This window comes from Carassius carassius, chromosome 8 (genome assembly GCF_963082965.1).
Source record: "Carassius carassius chromosome 8, fCarCar2.1, whole genome shotgun sequence".
Classification (NCBI taxonomy): Eukaryota; Metazoa; Chordata; class Actinopteri; order Cypriniformes; family Cyprinidae; genus Carassius; species Carassius carassius.
In genome coordinates this window covers 18,984,041-19,001,818 of record NC_081762.1, presented here as the reverse complement: position 1 = coordinate 19,001,818, position 17,778 = coordinate 18,984,041, and the positions used below count along the sequence as shown (strand labels likewise).

General features: G+C 37.6%; 1 protein-coding gene across 1 annotated transcript in view; it reads left to right on the top strand.

Moving 5' to 3' along the window:
- LOC132145456 (gamma-aminobutyric acid type B receptor subunit 2-like) overlaps positions 1–15,401 on the top strand; it is a 236,311-nt gene extending 220,910 nt beyond the window's left edge. Inside the window, exons 14-19 of the mRNA XM_059556505.1 lie at positions 658–768; positions 6,228–6,452; positions 6,733–6,915; positions 7,409–7,538; positions 7,814–7,928; positions 10,555–15,401. Coding sequence (XP_059412488.1) covers positions 658–768; positions 6,228–6,452; positions 6,733–6,915; positions 7,409–7,538; positions 7,814–7,928; positions 10,555–10,720 — 930 coding nt within the window. The 3' untranslated portion in view covers positions 10,721–15,401. The remainder of the gene's footprint in view (positions 1–657; positions 769–6,227; positions 6,453–6,732; positions 6,916–7,408; positions 7,539–7,813; positions 7,929–10,554) is intronic.
- Positions 15,402–17,778: the final 2,377 nt, after the last annotated feature.

The window sequence follows — 17,778 nt, the reverse complement described above, 5'->3', positions numbered from 1 at the left end:
GGGTGTTACGCTCTGTGACTAAAGTGGGAAGAATCAGTGAGACTTAGGGATGCGTTTGGAGGTTGGATCCCTGTCTATCTTTGTGTTCGGGTTGTTGCATGGCAAGCTTAAGGTTTTCCAAACTGGGGCAGCAAGAAAGTGGGTTAGAGCTTGGCGACTTTTAGAGCCACCACATTGAGGGGAACTCAGTCGAGGTCTTCTCTCTTTCATCAGACTCCTTCAACAGTCCAGTCCTGACCTGCTTTGCATATCAGGACTGTAAATATCTCAATCAATATCAAGTATTTGATGCCTGACCCATAAAGAGTTATTGTTAACCAATAACACTCAAGTGGTATCCTGTAGATGGGACTATATTTTTTTTACTATCTCTGTGAAAGTCCATTAAGGTTGGTCTCCCATGGGAGATCAAATGATCCAAGTTTCAGATGCATTTATTGCCACAGTATTGGTACTCAGTGCAAATGCAGTATTGCAAATTTACTTTTAAATCTAAATTTTAATGTACCTAATAAATTCTTAAAGTCAACCTTTGTATTGAAGCATTTGAAGTTGAGGCAAATAAACCCGGGCTCAGTGTTATTGTTGTTAGTGACAAAGGTGTTTTTAAAGCCAGGATTATTTCCACTCATTGGTTTCCTCACTGCGTCTCCACAGGCGGATCCTCAGGGACGAGACATCGCAATCCGGCCCTTCCTAGAGCACTGCGAGAACACGCACATGACCATTTGGCTGGGGATTGTCTATGCCTACAAAGGCCTCCTTATGGTGAGTGAGAACATTCTAGAGAGTGTCAACATGATCGCCATCTGCTCCCGCCAACAACGGCGTCTGAATATTCTGCCACTTCCTTCTACATTTGCTAAATTATAATATATAATACGTCACTGTCACTGTGTTTAAAATGCATTCACAATATTGATTCTGAGTATCTTGTGTATATCAGGAAACACAAATGCCATGCAAACAGCAGGCACATTTTGCTGATATTCCTCTTTCTTTTATTCTCCACAATTATCAAATGTTCATCACCTATAGACAATATTATAACAGTGAAAATTGACAAAAAATAGAGATCTTAGATATTTTTTTATGGAGCAGTGTTGTAATTTTCATATAGCAGTTGCCATTGTTGTATAAAAGCTGCAAATCAAAATGAAAAAAAAAATTGAAATCACTTTAAAACACCTCTTTGTGCATCTTATTGCTTAAATATGTGTTTTGTAATATGTTTACAGTGAACCAAAGTCTAGAACTAAAGCTTACTTTACCTAGCGATATTTTTCAATCAGGGGGCAGGGCACACTAGGGGCCACAGCAAACTTCCAAAGGGGAGAACAAGATGTTCTAAATTATGTATTTATTTATTATGTCTCATTTAATTAACTCCCTAAACAACTGACATTTTTATTTTATGCCACAGCCTTCCCTCATAATTTTAAAAGTGAGAAACTCAATAAAATTTCCAGGCATTTCCATACTATTTTTCCAGGCCTTTTTTATAATAAATATTCGTTCTTCTGGTTATGTCAAACTCTAAAATGTTGTATTTTGTAGAATTTCTTATTTATTATTGTTATATATTATTACACACATGGTCAGAATTGTTGGTACTCTTGGTAAATATGATCAAAGGCGGCTGTAAAAATGAAAAAAAAAAAGATATATTATGAGCAATGCCTCGTGGTACCATCACAGAGAGGCTCAAAATCACTTTCCAGAACATTCTCGTTCACCATTCCTGGCTGGTGGAATGATCTTCCCACCCCTATCCGGAATACTGAATCCCTGACAGTTTTCAAGCGACAGCTGAAAACTAATCTTTTTCAAAGCTACTTGACTTCATCCTAAAAAAAATAATTGTCTCTCTTTGTTTATTCCTTCTTTCTCTAGCTTGTACTTATTTGAACAATGTCTAAAACTTGATATTATGAGCACTTCCTGTGTCTGTTTGCCTCTTTCAGAAGAATCGCTTTATGTATCCCCCAATTGTAAGTTGCTTTGGACAAAAGCATCTGCAAAATGACTAAATGTAAATGTAAATGTGAAAATAAATCTTCATTTTTAATCCTTTTGATCTTTTATTTTTTTTAAAATCACAAAAATCTAACCTTTCATTGGAGAATAAGAATTTAAAATAGGGGGAAAAATCATTATGGAATAAATGTTTTTTTCTCAAATACAAATTGGACACAATTACTGGTACCCCTAGAAATTTTTAATGAAGTAAAATATATCTGAAATATATTCCCAGTCATATTCAGAATTTTGAGCAAACCAGGGTGATTATGAACATGAAATTATCCAGCCATGGCTTCCTGTTTCACAGGAATATAAAGAGGAGGGAAAACAAAGGCCAAATTCCAAATTAATCACCCATCAGAACGAGAAAAACCAAAGAATATATTTCTAATGTGCAGCAAAAGATAATTGAGCTTAACAAATTAGAAAGTAGCTTTAAGAAAAGAGCTAGAGCAGTGAAAATTGCCATTTCCACCATCAGGGAAATAATTAAGAAGTACCAGTCAACAAAAAATTGTATGAATCTGCCCGGAAGAGGACATGTCTATATCGTCCTAATGCAAGAAGGAGAGTTCAGTTCAGAGTTGAGTTTCGGGGTCAGAAAACTTAAAAAAATAATAATAATCAAACAGCACCTACATCACCACATCTTGTTTGGAAGAGCTTCAAGAAGAAAAAATCAAGAAAAGAAAATGCAGGAATGGTCTCTGATCTCTGATCTCTTGTCAAGGTGTTCTCCAAACTCATCAGGCATTATATGAGAAAACTCCTATACTATTTTGGCAAATGTACAGTAGGTTTCAAAAAGTATTGAATAAAAGGTTACCATTAATTGTGTCCAATGTATAATAGAGAAAAACATTTATTTCATAATGATATTTCCCCCCATTAAATTCTTATTCTCCAATGAAAGGTTAGATTTTTGTGATTTTATTTTTTAATAAAAGATCAAAAGCATTAACAATGCAGATTTATTTTCATAGCCTTCTTTGATCATATTTACCAAGGGTATCAACGATTCTGACCATGTGTGTAACATATAATAATAATAACAATAATAGTTGTAATAATGATAATAATTATAATAACAACAACAATGATAATCATCATGATCATCATCAGGTTGTTATGGGCGTCCCGAGTTCAAATCCTGGCTTAAAGACCTTTCTCAATCCTGTCCCCTCTCTTTGCCAGCTCTAAAACTGTCCTATCATCTTATAATAATAAAGTCAAAAATGCCAAAAATAAATCTTCAATTATAATAATTAGAAGTGAAAACAAAATTCATGCAAATTAATTTACAAAAGTGTAATCCTAAAGAAACTTCTGGAATTTTCAATTTTCACGATTTTATTGAAATATTTTAATATTTTGCTACTCCAAATTTCTGTAACCAACATTTGAAAATAAGCAGATTTGTCATTATAACATAAGTACCAGAAGTAAATGATGGGCCTTTAAATATTGTGTATCAAAAAAGGTTTAAAACCACTGCTGTAAACTTTAACATTGTTCTCTTGCTGCCTTGCGAGAGCTGGTATTTCCTACTGGAAATGCAAATCTAGCAAGCTCACTGACTGGATTTTGACACATTGTGCCCGTAGGAGAAGAGCGAGATTCCTCTTTCTAATTAACCTCACTTTAGATTACTGGTAAGGTGCTCCAGGAACCAGAATGCCTCCAGCCAGTTAACTGCCCATAGCACTGACCATTATCTCTGGTTCAATAGTGGCAACATCCTCCAATAAAAACTTGCCCTTCAACTCACTTTGTGCTCTGTAGAAATGATTTGTCTGTTTGTTCTTGCTGCTGTAATAGTGACAGGTGGTTCAGTTGACTGCCAGTACCTCCGCCCTACTGTACAACCCGAATTCCGGAAAAGTTGGGACGTTTTTTAAATTTTAATTAAATGAAAACTAAAGGAATTTCAAATCACATGAGCCAATATTTTATTCATAATAGAACATAGATAACGTAGCAAATGTTTAAACTGAGAAATTTTACACTTTTATCCACTTAATTAGCTCATTTAAAATTAAATGCCTGCTACAGGTCTCAAAAAAGTTGGCACGGGGGCAACAAATGGCTAAAAAAGCAAGCAGTTTTCAAAAGATTCAGCTGAAAACACATCTAGTGATTAATTAAGTTAATTGGTATCAGGTCTGTAACATGATTAGCTATAAAAGCTTTGTCTTAGAGAAGCAGAGTCTCTCAGAAGTAAAGATGGGCAGAGGCTCTCCAATCTGTGAAAGACTGTGTAAAAAAATTGTGGAAAACTTTAAAAACAATGTTCCTCAACGTCAAATTGCAAAGGCTTTGCAAATCTCATCATCTACAGTGCATAACATCATCAAAAGATTCAGAGAAACTGGAGAAATCTCTGTGCGTAAGGGACAAGGCCGGAGACCTTTATTGGATGCCCGTGGTCTTCGGGCTCTCAGACGACACTGCATCACTCATCGGCATGATTGTGTCAATGACATTACTAAATGGGCCCAGGAATACTTTCAGAAACCACTGTCGGTAAACACAATCCGCCGTGCCATCAGCAGATGCCAACTAAAGCTCTATCATGCAAAAAGGAAGCCATATGTGAACATGGTCTCGAAGCGCCGTCGTGTCCTGTGGGCCAAGGCTCATTTAAAATGGACTATTTCAAAGTGGAATAGTGTTTTATGGTCAGACGAGTCCAAATTTGACATTCTTGTTGGAAATCACGGACGCCGTGTCCTCCGGGCTAAAGTGGAGGGAGACCTTCCAGCATGTTATCAGCGTTCAGTTCAAAAGCCAGCATCTCTGATGGTATGGGGGTGCATAAGTGCATACGGTATGGGCAGCTTGCATGTTTTGGAAGGCTCTGTGAATGCTGAAAGGTATATAAAGGTTTTAGAGCAACATATGCTTCCCTCCAAACAACGTCTATTTCAGGGAAGGCCTTGTTTATTTCAGCAGGACAATGCAAAACCACATACTGCAGCTATAACAACAGCATGGCTTCGTCGTAGAAGAGTCCGGGTGCTAACCTGGCCTGCCTGCAGTCCAGATCTTTCACCTATAGAGAACATTTGGCGCATCATTAAACGAAAAATACGTCAAAGACGACCACGAACTCTTCAGCAGCTGGAAATCTATATAAGGCAAGAATGGGACCAAATTCCAACAGCAAAACTCCAGCAACTCATAGCCTCAATGCCCAGACGTCTTCAAACTGTTTTGAAAAGAAAAGGAGATGCTACACCATGGTAAACATGCCCCGTCCCAACTATTTTGAGACCTGTAGCAGAAATCAAAATTAAAATGAGCTCATTTTGTGCATAAAATTGTAAACTTTCTCAGTTTAAACATTTGCTATGTTATCTATGTTCTATTGTGAATAAAATATTGGCTCATGTGATTTGAAAGTCTTTTAGTTTTCATTTTATTAAAATTTAAAAAACGTCCCAACTTTTCCGGAATTCGGGTTGTAGATGATCCATGTCAGAGTTCAACCGTGGGCCATGGAAGATCACTTCCTGTCTCTTTCATTCCTTGTCTCTCTTCTCATCTGTGATAGATTAGGTGGGGGGCAGTGCTGGGAAAAAAGTGATCATTGTTTAACCGAAGCTATAGTAGTCATCATATCGTAATAGTGTACAAGTGAAAATGCCATCACACTCACTTTTCCGTTCTCAGATATGTGACATTTCAGAATTTCCTCTTGCCATGTTTGAAAGCCTGCTGCTAAATCAGCATGACTTCACTTACAGCCAACCTGCTCAAGTAGAACAACAAAAGAAAGAGAGAGTGAGAGGGTGAACGAGGAAAAAGAGTGAGACGGGCTGTGATTGGATTAGGATTGAATAGATTTGTGGCGAGTGGGAGCAGAATCAAATCTCCAGTATGTGTGTCATTGAGTTAGCTGAGTCATATTTCTCAGAGTTCACACTAGTTTCATACAAACGTGCTTTAATTACTTTTCTGACTTCCTGAGAAAGTTGGACAGGTGTTGTTAGCTACCTTTTGGGGCATTAGGGTGCTAAATAAGTCAAGCACAGTTCATTTTGAGTGATGAAGGTGAAAACGGTTGTCTCTCGAAAATGTCATAAAACCAATCACCTTATTCTGTCTTAGATCTGGTTTTTGCATATAAAAGTTGCAAAATCTTGTTCTAACTGCTCTTATACCTGTAATGATAAGTAATTCTTTGCACTTTTCTCTTTTTCTAGCTGTTTGGATGTTTCTTGGCCTGGGAGACCAGAAACGTGAGCATTCCAGCCCTGAACGACAGCAAGTACATCGGCATGAGTGTGTATAATGTGGGCATCATGTGTATCATCGGGGCAGCGGTGTCCTTCCTGACCCGGGATCAGCCTAATGTGCAGTTCTGCATCGTGGCACTGGTCATCATCTTCTGCAGCACCATCACGCTGTGTCTGGTTTTTGTGCCAAAAGTAAGTACTGCAATGTACGGCCTGATCCAGTCCTATGGGGAAAGAATTCTAGAGGTCAGCGAAAGGCACATTCGGGCATTTGATTTGTGCAAATCCCTAGCAAGTTCACCTGAATGTAATTGAGAACGGTGCTTATTTTGCATCCCCTGGAGCTCTCTGGAAATAAACACTGAAATCTGAAAGACTGCAAAGATTCCAGTCTCCCTCTAAACAAATACGTCCTACACAGAATCAATGCCAGGATCTCAACAGTATGTCTTTGTCCTCTGTCTTTTGTTAGTTTATCACAATGCGTACAAACCCGGATGCTGCCACACAGAATCGGAGGTTAAAGTTCACCCAGAACCAGAAGAAGGAAGATTCCAAGACGTCCACCTCAGTAACCAGTGTAAACCAGGCCAACACTTCCCGTCTGGACGGATTACAGTCAGACAACCAGCGCCTCCGAATGAGAATTACAGAGGTGATTGAAGTCAATCATAAATTACAAAATTATTCAATTCCTAAAATGACAGTGTATTTTAAACATTAACTAAAATTATGCTACAAATGACTAATACACCACCATGCAGATTAAAGGGGATTTATAATTTTATAATATTATTTTAATCCCCTCTAAATTATATATTAATGCTGTGAAGAAAATAACTGGTACAGGTAAACAAAAATATATTCAGCAAATCAAAATATGCACATTAGATTAAATATAAATATAAATTACGGTAAGACAATATATTATTATATCAAGACTTTGATGCATTTTTTTATTTGATTTGTGATATCAATTAATGTTTTTCTACTTAAGGTATTTTAGAGTAATGAAACTGTACAGTATGTTTTACATTTTTTGCATTTCAGAATCATGAAAATAAAATCCTTACATTTTTTTTCATGAACCAGGAATTAAATTGCTAAATTAAAAGGTTAAATAAAGATTTTTTGATTTTGTGTTACAGCTGGATAAGGAACTGGAAGAGGTGACCATGCAACTCCAGGATACTCCAGAAAAGACTCCATACATTAAACAAAACCACTACCAAGATGTCAACAATATTCTGAGCATACGCAACTTCACTGACGGCAAAGGTAAGAAAAGGGGATATCAAACCTCATGTTCCTCACCTCTTGATCACACACGCCTGTCAGTCTGTGACTCATTTCAGTATGTGACACTCTTCTCCTCTGTTACTGTCACCAAGAGAAAAAGAACAATTTATTGGAGTGTTATACATTATTCACCCCCATACATGTCAAGCTTAAGTGTCATATAAGGTGCAAGTTCTGACTCAGTTTTCAGCTGAATCCACCACTGTCATCTTGATGGAAAGCCAGCTTTCTGAACACCATGCCTTTGCTTTTAGATGGAGATAAATCTCTGAAGAACCACTTGGAGCAGAAACCCCAGGCTCAGTGGGGATCCATGGATCCTTCTAGGATAAGCAGAGGTCCACTAGAAGACATCAACTCACCAGAACAGTAAGTTTACACATCGACATGCACAGTGTGCCGAGAACCTGTTTGTACACGTAAAAATCAATGAATTAAAAAAAAAAAAAAATATATATATATATATATATATATATATATATATATATCAAGCCAAGTGGAATATATTAAGCTATTTAGAAGCACAAGCACATTTCTTCCAAACATAACTTTTGACAAACATTTTACTAGCTTTTACATTACAAAACATTAAACATTCATTCATTCATTCATTCATTCATTCAAATGAAATCAAAATTACATTTTAAAGTCTATCTTGTTTAAAGGGATAGTTCACCCAAAAATGCAAATTACCCCATGATGAGTTATATTAAAAAATGTTCTGGCTCTTCCAAGCTTTATAATGGCAGTGAATGAGGGTCGAGATTTTGAAGCCCAAAAAAGTGCATCGATCATAAAAAGTACTCCACAAAGCAGAGCATTAGTGTTAGAAAAATATCCATATTTAAAACTTCATAAACCGTAATCTCTAGCTCCTGCTTACTGTTGTACATACATAAGTTCACAGCGGATGACGTAGGATATAGGCAGAGCGTAAAATACGGTGAGAATATGCTAGTCTCGTGAAAACCAAGTTTTGTTTACAGTGAAGGAAAACCAGTTTCCTCTTGGCTTGTACCAAAACGCTCTGACATTTTTCTTTATAAATCCTCATTTTGTACTATCCGGTGTTTTGTTTTGCTCTGTCCTCTGCTTTCGTCACTCTCACCCTAGTCTTGTTTAGCCGGACCTTCAGACTGAAGGTCTGGGATTCATGGCAGCTTTCACTGGCCAGGGCCCGCCCATGAGGCCGTTTGACCGACATGTCAAACAACCAATCACAGTTCGTTTTGTTCATCGTCACATTTGAAGCCGTGGAAATGTCGCCACAATAACAGACTGGTGTGTAAAACTCTCTGACATATTTTAAAGATTCTATGCTGCAAACTTTAAATATTACACATACTTTTGAAAATCCAGCATTTAGTTGATCCTGATAAGCACTCGTCATCACAGTTGTAAACACGTTGGCTTTCTTCTTTAGTGAGGGGGTTTAGCACCACAGTATCTTTGTTTCCAGGCGGAGCGTTGAAGAACGCGACACACACGTCTCGTGGAAATCCTGTAGAATTCAACCAATCCAATGACGACTTCGACACTCCTGAAGTGTTTCCACTTTTGTATCCCAAATGCATGAGACGTTTAGCCAACGGTCCATGGGCATGACGTCTGAGGCTGAGACTACTCTCACCCGAGCTTACGCTACACCTACATCATACATCATCCACTGAAATGCTACTCATGGACTATGAGCTATTCAAAAACGTGTGAAATGCATTACCCTGAAGAAGAAAAAGTTATTTCATGTTTTTTTCTTTCAGGGTCTTGATTGACAAATAGTTTTTGGTTACTCTATAGATACAACATTCTGTTGTATAAACTCATTAGCAGGGAGGTCCAAAATAAAGATCGGGAAGAAAAAAATGAACGAATGCAAGGATGGTTCAGGGACAGAGGAAAAAAGAGAGAGAAGGGATGTGGGGGGAGCTGTGGTTACATAACATGTGATTTCTAGTGAGAGCGGAAGACACTGGACCCTGAAAATAGACAGGAGAGTAGAATTAGAGGACTACAGACTGTCCCAGCACATGAATGTTTGACTGTAAAGAGGAGTGATTCTGCAGTGTGTCACTGTTCATCAAACTCACACACAACTTCAGACATACAGTACACACACTTACCCCAGTAGCTGATGGTCCCTTGACCCTGCTAAATAACACCATTACTGCCATGGGAATATGCAATGAGCAATTTATTGAGTTTGATGACATCCACATTTTTATTTTTGTTTTTGCAAGTGACCCTGCAACATCTGACAAATCGATGTTAATTATTTATAAACACAGAAGACATTTTCCTTAATTGATGTATGAAATTAATATTTAATTGAAAGTAATAACTCAAAGAGACTCCAATCGTAAAACCAATCGTGAAAGGTGTGGATGTATGCATTTTATATAACTGCCATTTGGCTTATGTAATTGATTTAAAGGGCTCGGCCTCTTGGGGTGCACTTTAAATTTGACACAAGACAGGAATGAAATGGACTTTACTTCAGCTGATCCACACAGTCAGGTACATATTAATGTACCACAAGAACTAGCATAGTCCCTAACCCTTCACTAGCGACTATTTTCATCATTGATAATATATACATTTTTTTATTTAAACTTTGAGCAGTAAATCAGCATATTAGATTGACTTCTGAAGGATCATATGACACTAAAGACTGGAGAAAAACATTTAAAAATCCTATCAACCCCAAACTTTTGAGCAGTATTGTAGGTCCAGATGGTGTAGATATGGCATCTGCCAGCAGTGACTAAAGAGGTCATGCTAACTAGCTAAACCTTGAACACTTAATTGAGAGTATGTGGCAAAGTCACTGCTGGATTAAAAGTGCTATGTGACTATGTGATATAATTATAAAATGAACTTCTGTTACATGCATGCAAGAGTGTCCCCAATGTTAAGCACCCAATCACTAAAGAGCATTGCAGAAAATTTGAAGGAAAAGTAATTTTGTATAACAACCGTTTGTTGTTTGTGTTCACAGCATACAGCGCAGGCTGTCCCTGCAGCTGCCGATCCTACATCACGCCTATCTGCCCTCCATAGGAGGGGTGGACGCGAGCTGCAGCAGTCCCACGAGCAGCCCGGCCTCCAGCCCACGTCACAGACACATGCCCCCCTCCTACAGGGTGATGGTGTCCGGCCTGTGAGGCCTGGAGCCTACCCTGCACTTCGAAGAAGCGATCAGCTTTTTTATTTTAAGACAGACTGAGCAATATCAGCAGTTAAACAGAAGCGTGTGAGCAAGCCGGGGGGTCCAACTCTTCATGCATTCGTGACCCCCCTCCCACCATTCATGGCCACATCAGACCAGAACTTTTCAGGCTAGGAGGGAGGTGACCGGATGTCCTCACATGGCAACCCAACCCAGACTCCCATCCTCTCGGTCCCGTCACCTCCCGTTCCTAACTCGATGGACTCAACGCCCCCCGCCCCCCTAAACAGCAGCACGGATTGATGGAGGACAGGAGCTGTAGCCTTATCTGGTAAAAAAAGACGCTTCCGCCAGCAGCCTTTCCACGTTATCCGTGCACATCGGTTCTGCTGGAGCTTGTGGGAAATGGGCAACGTATGTGACCGAGGACTCCACCTCTTTATTCACCACGTCAACAGCCATGTAAATATCACATTCGAACATCAAAGTGAGCTTTGAATATGCTGTGAAATGAATTATTCTGATGAGGCCTGGTGCTCGGAGAACTTTACAAAAAGCCGACGAACCAGGAAGAGACACGTACACCATTGCAACCGGTATGAATTTGTTGTATTGCTTCAGTGTCCCAATGGTGTGGTAAATGGTAGATAAGACTATTGGTATCTTTTGCTAAAGACAACTAGGAAGTGTTTCAGGGTAATGCGGGCCAACTTTTCCAACCTGGATAGACGTGTACCGCACATTGTTTATCTTCAAAAACAGTTAGCATCATGTAGGCCTATGCTGGTATCAGAGTATCAAAAATACTGCTTTGATTTATCGCAAGGAATGTCATGTTAGAGGTTGCGCATTTGTGACCTCAAAGAGCCACAGGTCCAGCCGAGAGGGGCGTAAGAGACAAAACCAGAGATTTTAGAGGGTCAGTCTTCCATTACAGCTGAGCGAGTTGATTCTGCATATCGGGACTGAAACACGCAGATGCAGCCCTATGCTTGGGATGTACGATAGCCGTCACGTGACCAGCTGTTACAGAACAAGAAGGCTCACAAATTGTGATAATAACAGGGAAGTGGTACACCATGCAGAGCAAAACCAAAATATCCTCACAGAAAGCTGCGAGGTTACACAAAAGAAGCAGTCCACACACAGCAAGACAGAAGAACAATATTGTATTAAACAACGGGACTGAAAAATTAGCACAAATGTAATTAACTTAATAAGAGCAAGTCATGTATGAACAAAGCCTCGTTTTGACTTTCCGGTGCAGTCTCTCAATTTACCCGCCCTCTGATTATTTCTTTTTTTTCTTTCTTTTTTTTTACTTTTGGTTGATTAAAAACCCAACATGTGTGAATCCTCTACGGTTGTCGCTTGGGCTAAAAGGGCTCGGGTACCAGGGGAGAAATGGCAGAAAGGTCCGCCCCAGTATCAGAGTGATATTGTGAAATACATCACCTAGCTCTTAGCAACAGTGAAATTACCTCATAGTTGCTATAGAAATGTTACTTTGTGCAGTGAACTTTGCACAATGTCTTGCAGAGATAGGAAGCGTCAGCGAGAGCTGGTGTCATGCTACTGTAAACCTGGAAATGTACTGAAAAAACTAATTATCGGAAATAAGCTATGTATCATCCATATCAAAGGCAAGCGTTCGTTTCAGCTGATATCTCACCGTCGGATGTCTTGGTTTTAGTTTCTGTTATATTTGTTTCTGTAATGTGCGTCTTACTGGAGCCTGATGGACCATATTGTGTCAACCAGGTGACAAAAACAGTGACAGCACATATGATCCATATGAAGCCGCTGCATTGAGGATTTATTTAACTTGTGACTTCCTTCTGTATGGCTGTTATCTAGTGATAACGTGACATTCATGGGTATGTATGTCTCAGCTATTTGGGAAAGCAGGAGATTGAAACTCAACAGAAGTGCGTTTGCTTACAGCAGTTGTCATAGTACCACACGCTCACTGAGTCAAGATGACAAAGACCTTTAAATACAACACCACAAACAGATACGCAAAAATACCACAACGCCACGGGAGCTTGTCTTAGTATGACGGCCACGACCCTAGACTGACGTTTCTAATGCACGATGAGTTTTTAAGTACACGGAGGCGATTGTCTACATTTTGACTTGACTTTTGCAGCTTATGACTATGACTGAGTTTTCATTCTGACTATAATCAGCTCTTATTTCCATGTTCATTTCAGCGTTGTTTATTCTTTATGTCTTTATGATATGTTGTTTGGCACATTCAGCAGTCAGTATCCCACAATATGAAACATCTTTGGCACATCCAATATTAGAAAAACAAACTGCAGAAAATGATGTACACTGGACATTACAAATCAAGGTATCAAATTTATTTGCATACTGACTTTATTTGTTCATTGTTTCTCATTGCCCTTTAACCTCCTGTTAAAATTTGTTACAGTAATAACCTACAATAATGTTATCATTAACATAAGTTCATTCTCATTGAAAAAAAATGTGTATGACAATAACTGATGATCTGTTAATGTTCTTAAAAGATTGTAACTTCTAAAAAATATATATTAAAATGTATATTTCTATGAAGAGATAGAGGGTAATAAGCAACAATGAAAATGAAGTGTTAATTCAGCTCAGAGAATCAGTAGAAGTAAAAGGGCTAGCTCACATTTACATATTGTATTTCATTTAAAACCTTACAGTATATGGCATAAAGTTACAGTATACTCTCAATACAGCCTTTTGAAACTAATTAATTAAAAGCAAAATTTCATACAACTTAATGTCAAAAAATAGGCAGAAACTGAAATCCACTGGTCCTATTTTATCTTCAGGCTGCTGGTCACTGAGGTTTTAAACACTGGTTTTAAACTTTCAGGCATAAATAGGAACTTTAGTATTCAAAATAATAATCATCCAAAGGAGCGACTCAAATATCTATTTTAAATAAATGTCTTTCAGACTGAGTTGGAGTAAATGGGATGTTTACAAGTTTTCTGCTCAAGGAGAGGGCATGATTCATTACTCTACTTTTAAATCATAATGATGACCATAATATTGATTAGTCCATGCTACAGAAGCCTGATGAAATGTAATTATTAACAAGAGATTATAAAAATTTTATTCAGAGTAATCATATGCTAAAGTTTGTATACATAAAGAATGTATAATAATTTATTTTCTAATCTTTCATGCATGGTATCCTATGCATACATTATAGATTTAATTTTGCAAATCATTTTACTAAATCATTTCTGACAAATACACAACATAATTATAAAAGTGGCAATAATAAGCTCATTCTAACTGTATAGATAAGTATATTTACAGTATGTTCTTGATGGTGCATTAAGCTGGAAGGAAGAATCATATCTGCATAAATATATTTTACACTACCTGTACATTTGGTGTATAGTTATGACATTAATGTTGACATTGCACAGGAATTCATCAGTCATGGGGATCATGCTTCTCAGTAACTACTGTCTTACACTTTGAAGAGTACTAAAAACAAACATGAAGACATTCAGAGTGTACCATGCACCACAAACTGTTCTTTTAAAAATGGAAAGGTAAACACTGGTCCGTCTACGCAGTATGTATTCATGTCATTACCGTTATAGGAAAAGTGAATTTGTGACGTAGTCTTATTTTAAGGAAATCACTAGAAAAACACAAAAACTGAATTAAGACTAAGGTAGTGCTTTATATGATTTCTATTTGGACATGTACTATACTGTGGATTCAAATCACTGTGTGTGTGCATGTGTTTGTGAATCAAGCAAAACACAAGGTTAACCTGCTAACACATGGCTTTTGAAACTGTATCATGGTCTGTGAAATGCACATCTGGTTGTTTAGGACTGTCTTTGCAATAACCTTGGAAATGAAGTCGAGAGCTGATTTGTTGGACATTTAAATCTGTGATGTTAACTACGAAACTGAAAATGATCTAAATGTTGTGTTTTTCTAAAGCAAGAAAACACTCATTTGTGCAAAGAGATTCATGAATACAGTCTACGAGATTCAAGAAAACTGTTGGGCTGGACTCCATGTGTATTCTAGTGTGAACTGGTCTATCTTTGCATCATGTAACAAACAATAGCAAGGCCTTGTCATTGCCCCAGGAGAATGAAGAACCACTTCTAATGTATATAATGTAAACAACTTTTTTTTTTTTCTGTAGAGGTATAATACAATGATAGTGGGGGATGTTACAAAGGATGTTAAAAAGACAGAATGTTAGCAGTGAGCGTGTATGTCTGTTTGCCACTGTGTGAAAACGTGCTGTCTACAAGTTTACACAATCGCTATACAAACTATTTATTCTGTGCTGGAAGACTTATCGCTCTTTTTTTGTTTTGGTCGTTTTGCTTTACATCTCTTTTGAGTTCACAAAACTTGTCACTGCCCATAAAAAAAGGAAAAAAAGAGGAACTCCATAACTATGTTGTTTTGTTTTTCTATACAGTGCTTTTTGGAAGTGTACACTTGTGTACTCCACTGCTGTATCGTCCCGTGTGTTTGCACTGGCACACACACAGACACAGGATCTCTTGAACAAATCAAAGTGGATGTGTTCATTTCATATTTTCTTGTACCCTTAAACTGCATGGAAATCATAACATTTTTAATAAATTATTGCAAAAAAAAATGTTTTATTAATAAAATTATTAAAATTATTCTGTTCATTTTTTTTTTTTTTTATCAAGCACTTCATTTGGAAATTAGCATTATTTACTCACCTTCATGTGGATCCAAACCTGTATGATGTTCTTCAGTTCACTTTATGAACTTGTATGGGAAAACAAACGCATTTCAATTCCTTCATTTTTAATATAGAAAATATGTTATGTAAAATAAGAACAATTTACCCCAAAGTAGCAATCGCCGCATTTTTTTTATTTTAGGAATAATGCAATTTTCACAACTCACAACTTTAAATGGTTCTACTGAGTTTTTGTTTACTAAAAGTCTTTTTGTAAAGATGTTTCACCAGCTACATTTTTAGCAAAGAACATCCCAATTCATTTAACACGCTTCTATCACTATCATATTTGCAATCCTGTCAAAAAATAAATATGGCGCTACTGAGTTGAAGGTTTTACATAATTTTACCTATAATTATCTTACAGCTTCTGCTCAGTAAAAGTAGTAGTTCATTATAATATTCACTAATTTTCGTGGAGATAAATAAAGACTCAAGATGGCGCCGGTTGTGCTTGAATAAAACGTGAAAATGCATAAAAGTAAATGTAGCGCCAGTTTTGATTACCCGGATGAGCGGATTTATATGAGACTATAGACCCTTAAAAGTTTGTAAACATTGCAGCGTCTCCGGGTGGGCGGGGCTTAGCTGGAGGCAAAAAGAGGCGCGGACGCAATGTTGACAAGCGTAAGCTAGCACGTTTTAGGAGGGATTTATTAAACATGGATGCAGAAGAAGGTTCTGAACTGTCCGAATATGTACAGTAGCTGACTCTGCGGGACCGTGAGAGCTATTTTTGTAAATTAACTCTCGCGGATGGAAGCAGGTTACCTGACCCATATGCCATATACGGCCATATGAATTACTTTTGGGTGGTTTGGGGAATTTTGTCAAGGCTTATTTTCTAATGTAACCTATCGCTGGGCTAACTATTATAAGCAATGTGTATTATTTTAAGAGACCATTCAAAGGATGGCACACACATCTATCGCTGTATGTTTGTTTAACATTTAAACTAGAATGTGTGCTGAAGGTTGGCGACTTTTCACCTATAAAATAGAAACTTGCTGATTTACTAGATAAAACCAACACACCAGTTCATATGCATAGATTATTTTACCTGATATTAAGTGTGCACTGAAAACACGAGCATTATTTATGATCATCTCCGTCCAGTCTGTACGCCGTATTGCATTCAACCACAATTGTCTTCTTGATTTCTGTGAAAGAATGTCTGCCGGGATCCGGTAAAACTTTAGTTTTGAAACAAAAGTGCTGTTCCTTCTATTCTGGCAGCCAAAAACACAAGAAGACATTTTAAAGTCAAAACCTCGAACTTTTATAGCGCACCTGTTTTGCCTCCAGCTAGAGCGGTGACGTCACAGTGACGTAGGCGATTAAGGGGTCTATAAATATGAGCTGGATGCCGCGCGATCGAATAATCAGAATCAAGTAATCCACAGAGCGATCCAGATTTACAACGACATGAGAGGTGAGTAAATTATCTAAAACTTTCATTTTTGAGTGAACTTTCTCTTTAATTCTCTACACTGCAATGTAATTCCATACTACACAACCATAAAACAACAGAAACGCAAGGCAAATGAATCTGTCACGAGCGCTCCTGTACGTTGAGTATATAATGAATTATTGAGAGTGCAGGGACTTGATGCCAAACTGAATGCTAGAGGATGAAGCCTTCATGTCACAGTCAGCTTTCCTATTCCATCAAGTGCTCAAATATTTAACATGTCAGTACTAGACAAGACACAGAAGACCTTTACACAACAGCACAACACAGATGGGTCAGATAGTGTCCTTAAATAGCACACAACAAACCATCTTACCTCAACAGAACAAAACAGTTTAAGAGATAGTTCACCCAAAAATGAAAATTATGTCATTGATTATGTTGTTCCAAGCCCATAAAATGTTCGTTCATCTTTGGAACACAAATTAAGATATTTTGATGAAATTCAAGAGCTTTCTGACCCTGCATATACAGCAAGGGAACTACCACATTTGAGGCCCAGAAAGCTAGTGTAAGGACATTGTTGAAATAATCCATGACATCAGTTTCAACCTCAATTTTATGAAGCTACAAGAATATTTTTTTGTGTGCAAAGAAAACAAAAATAATGACTTCCTGTACAGGTACATCTCAGGGTCCACTGCCATTTCTACATTTCTGTGCCTTGACCTGTTGTAGTTCCCTTGCTGTCTACGGAGGGTCATGGGGTCAGATTTCATATATATATATAAAAAAAATAAAAAAATATTTTCTGAAGATAATAGGTTTTGTGGGTTTGGAACAATTTGAGCGTGAGTAAATAAAGAAAGAATGTACATTT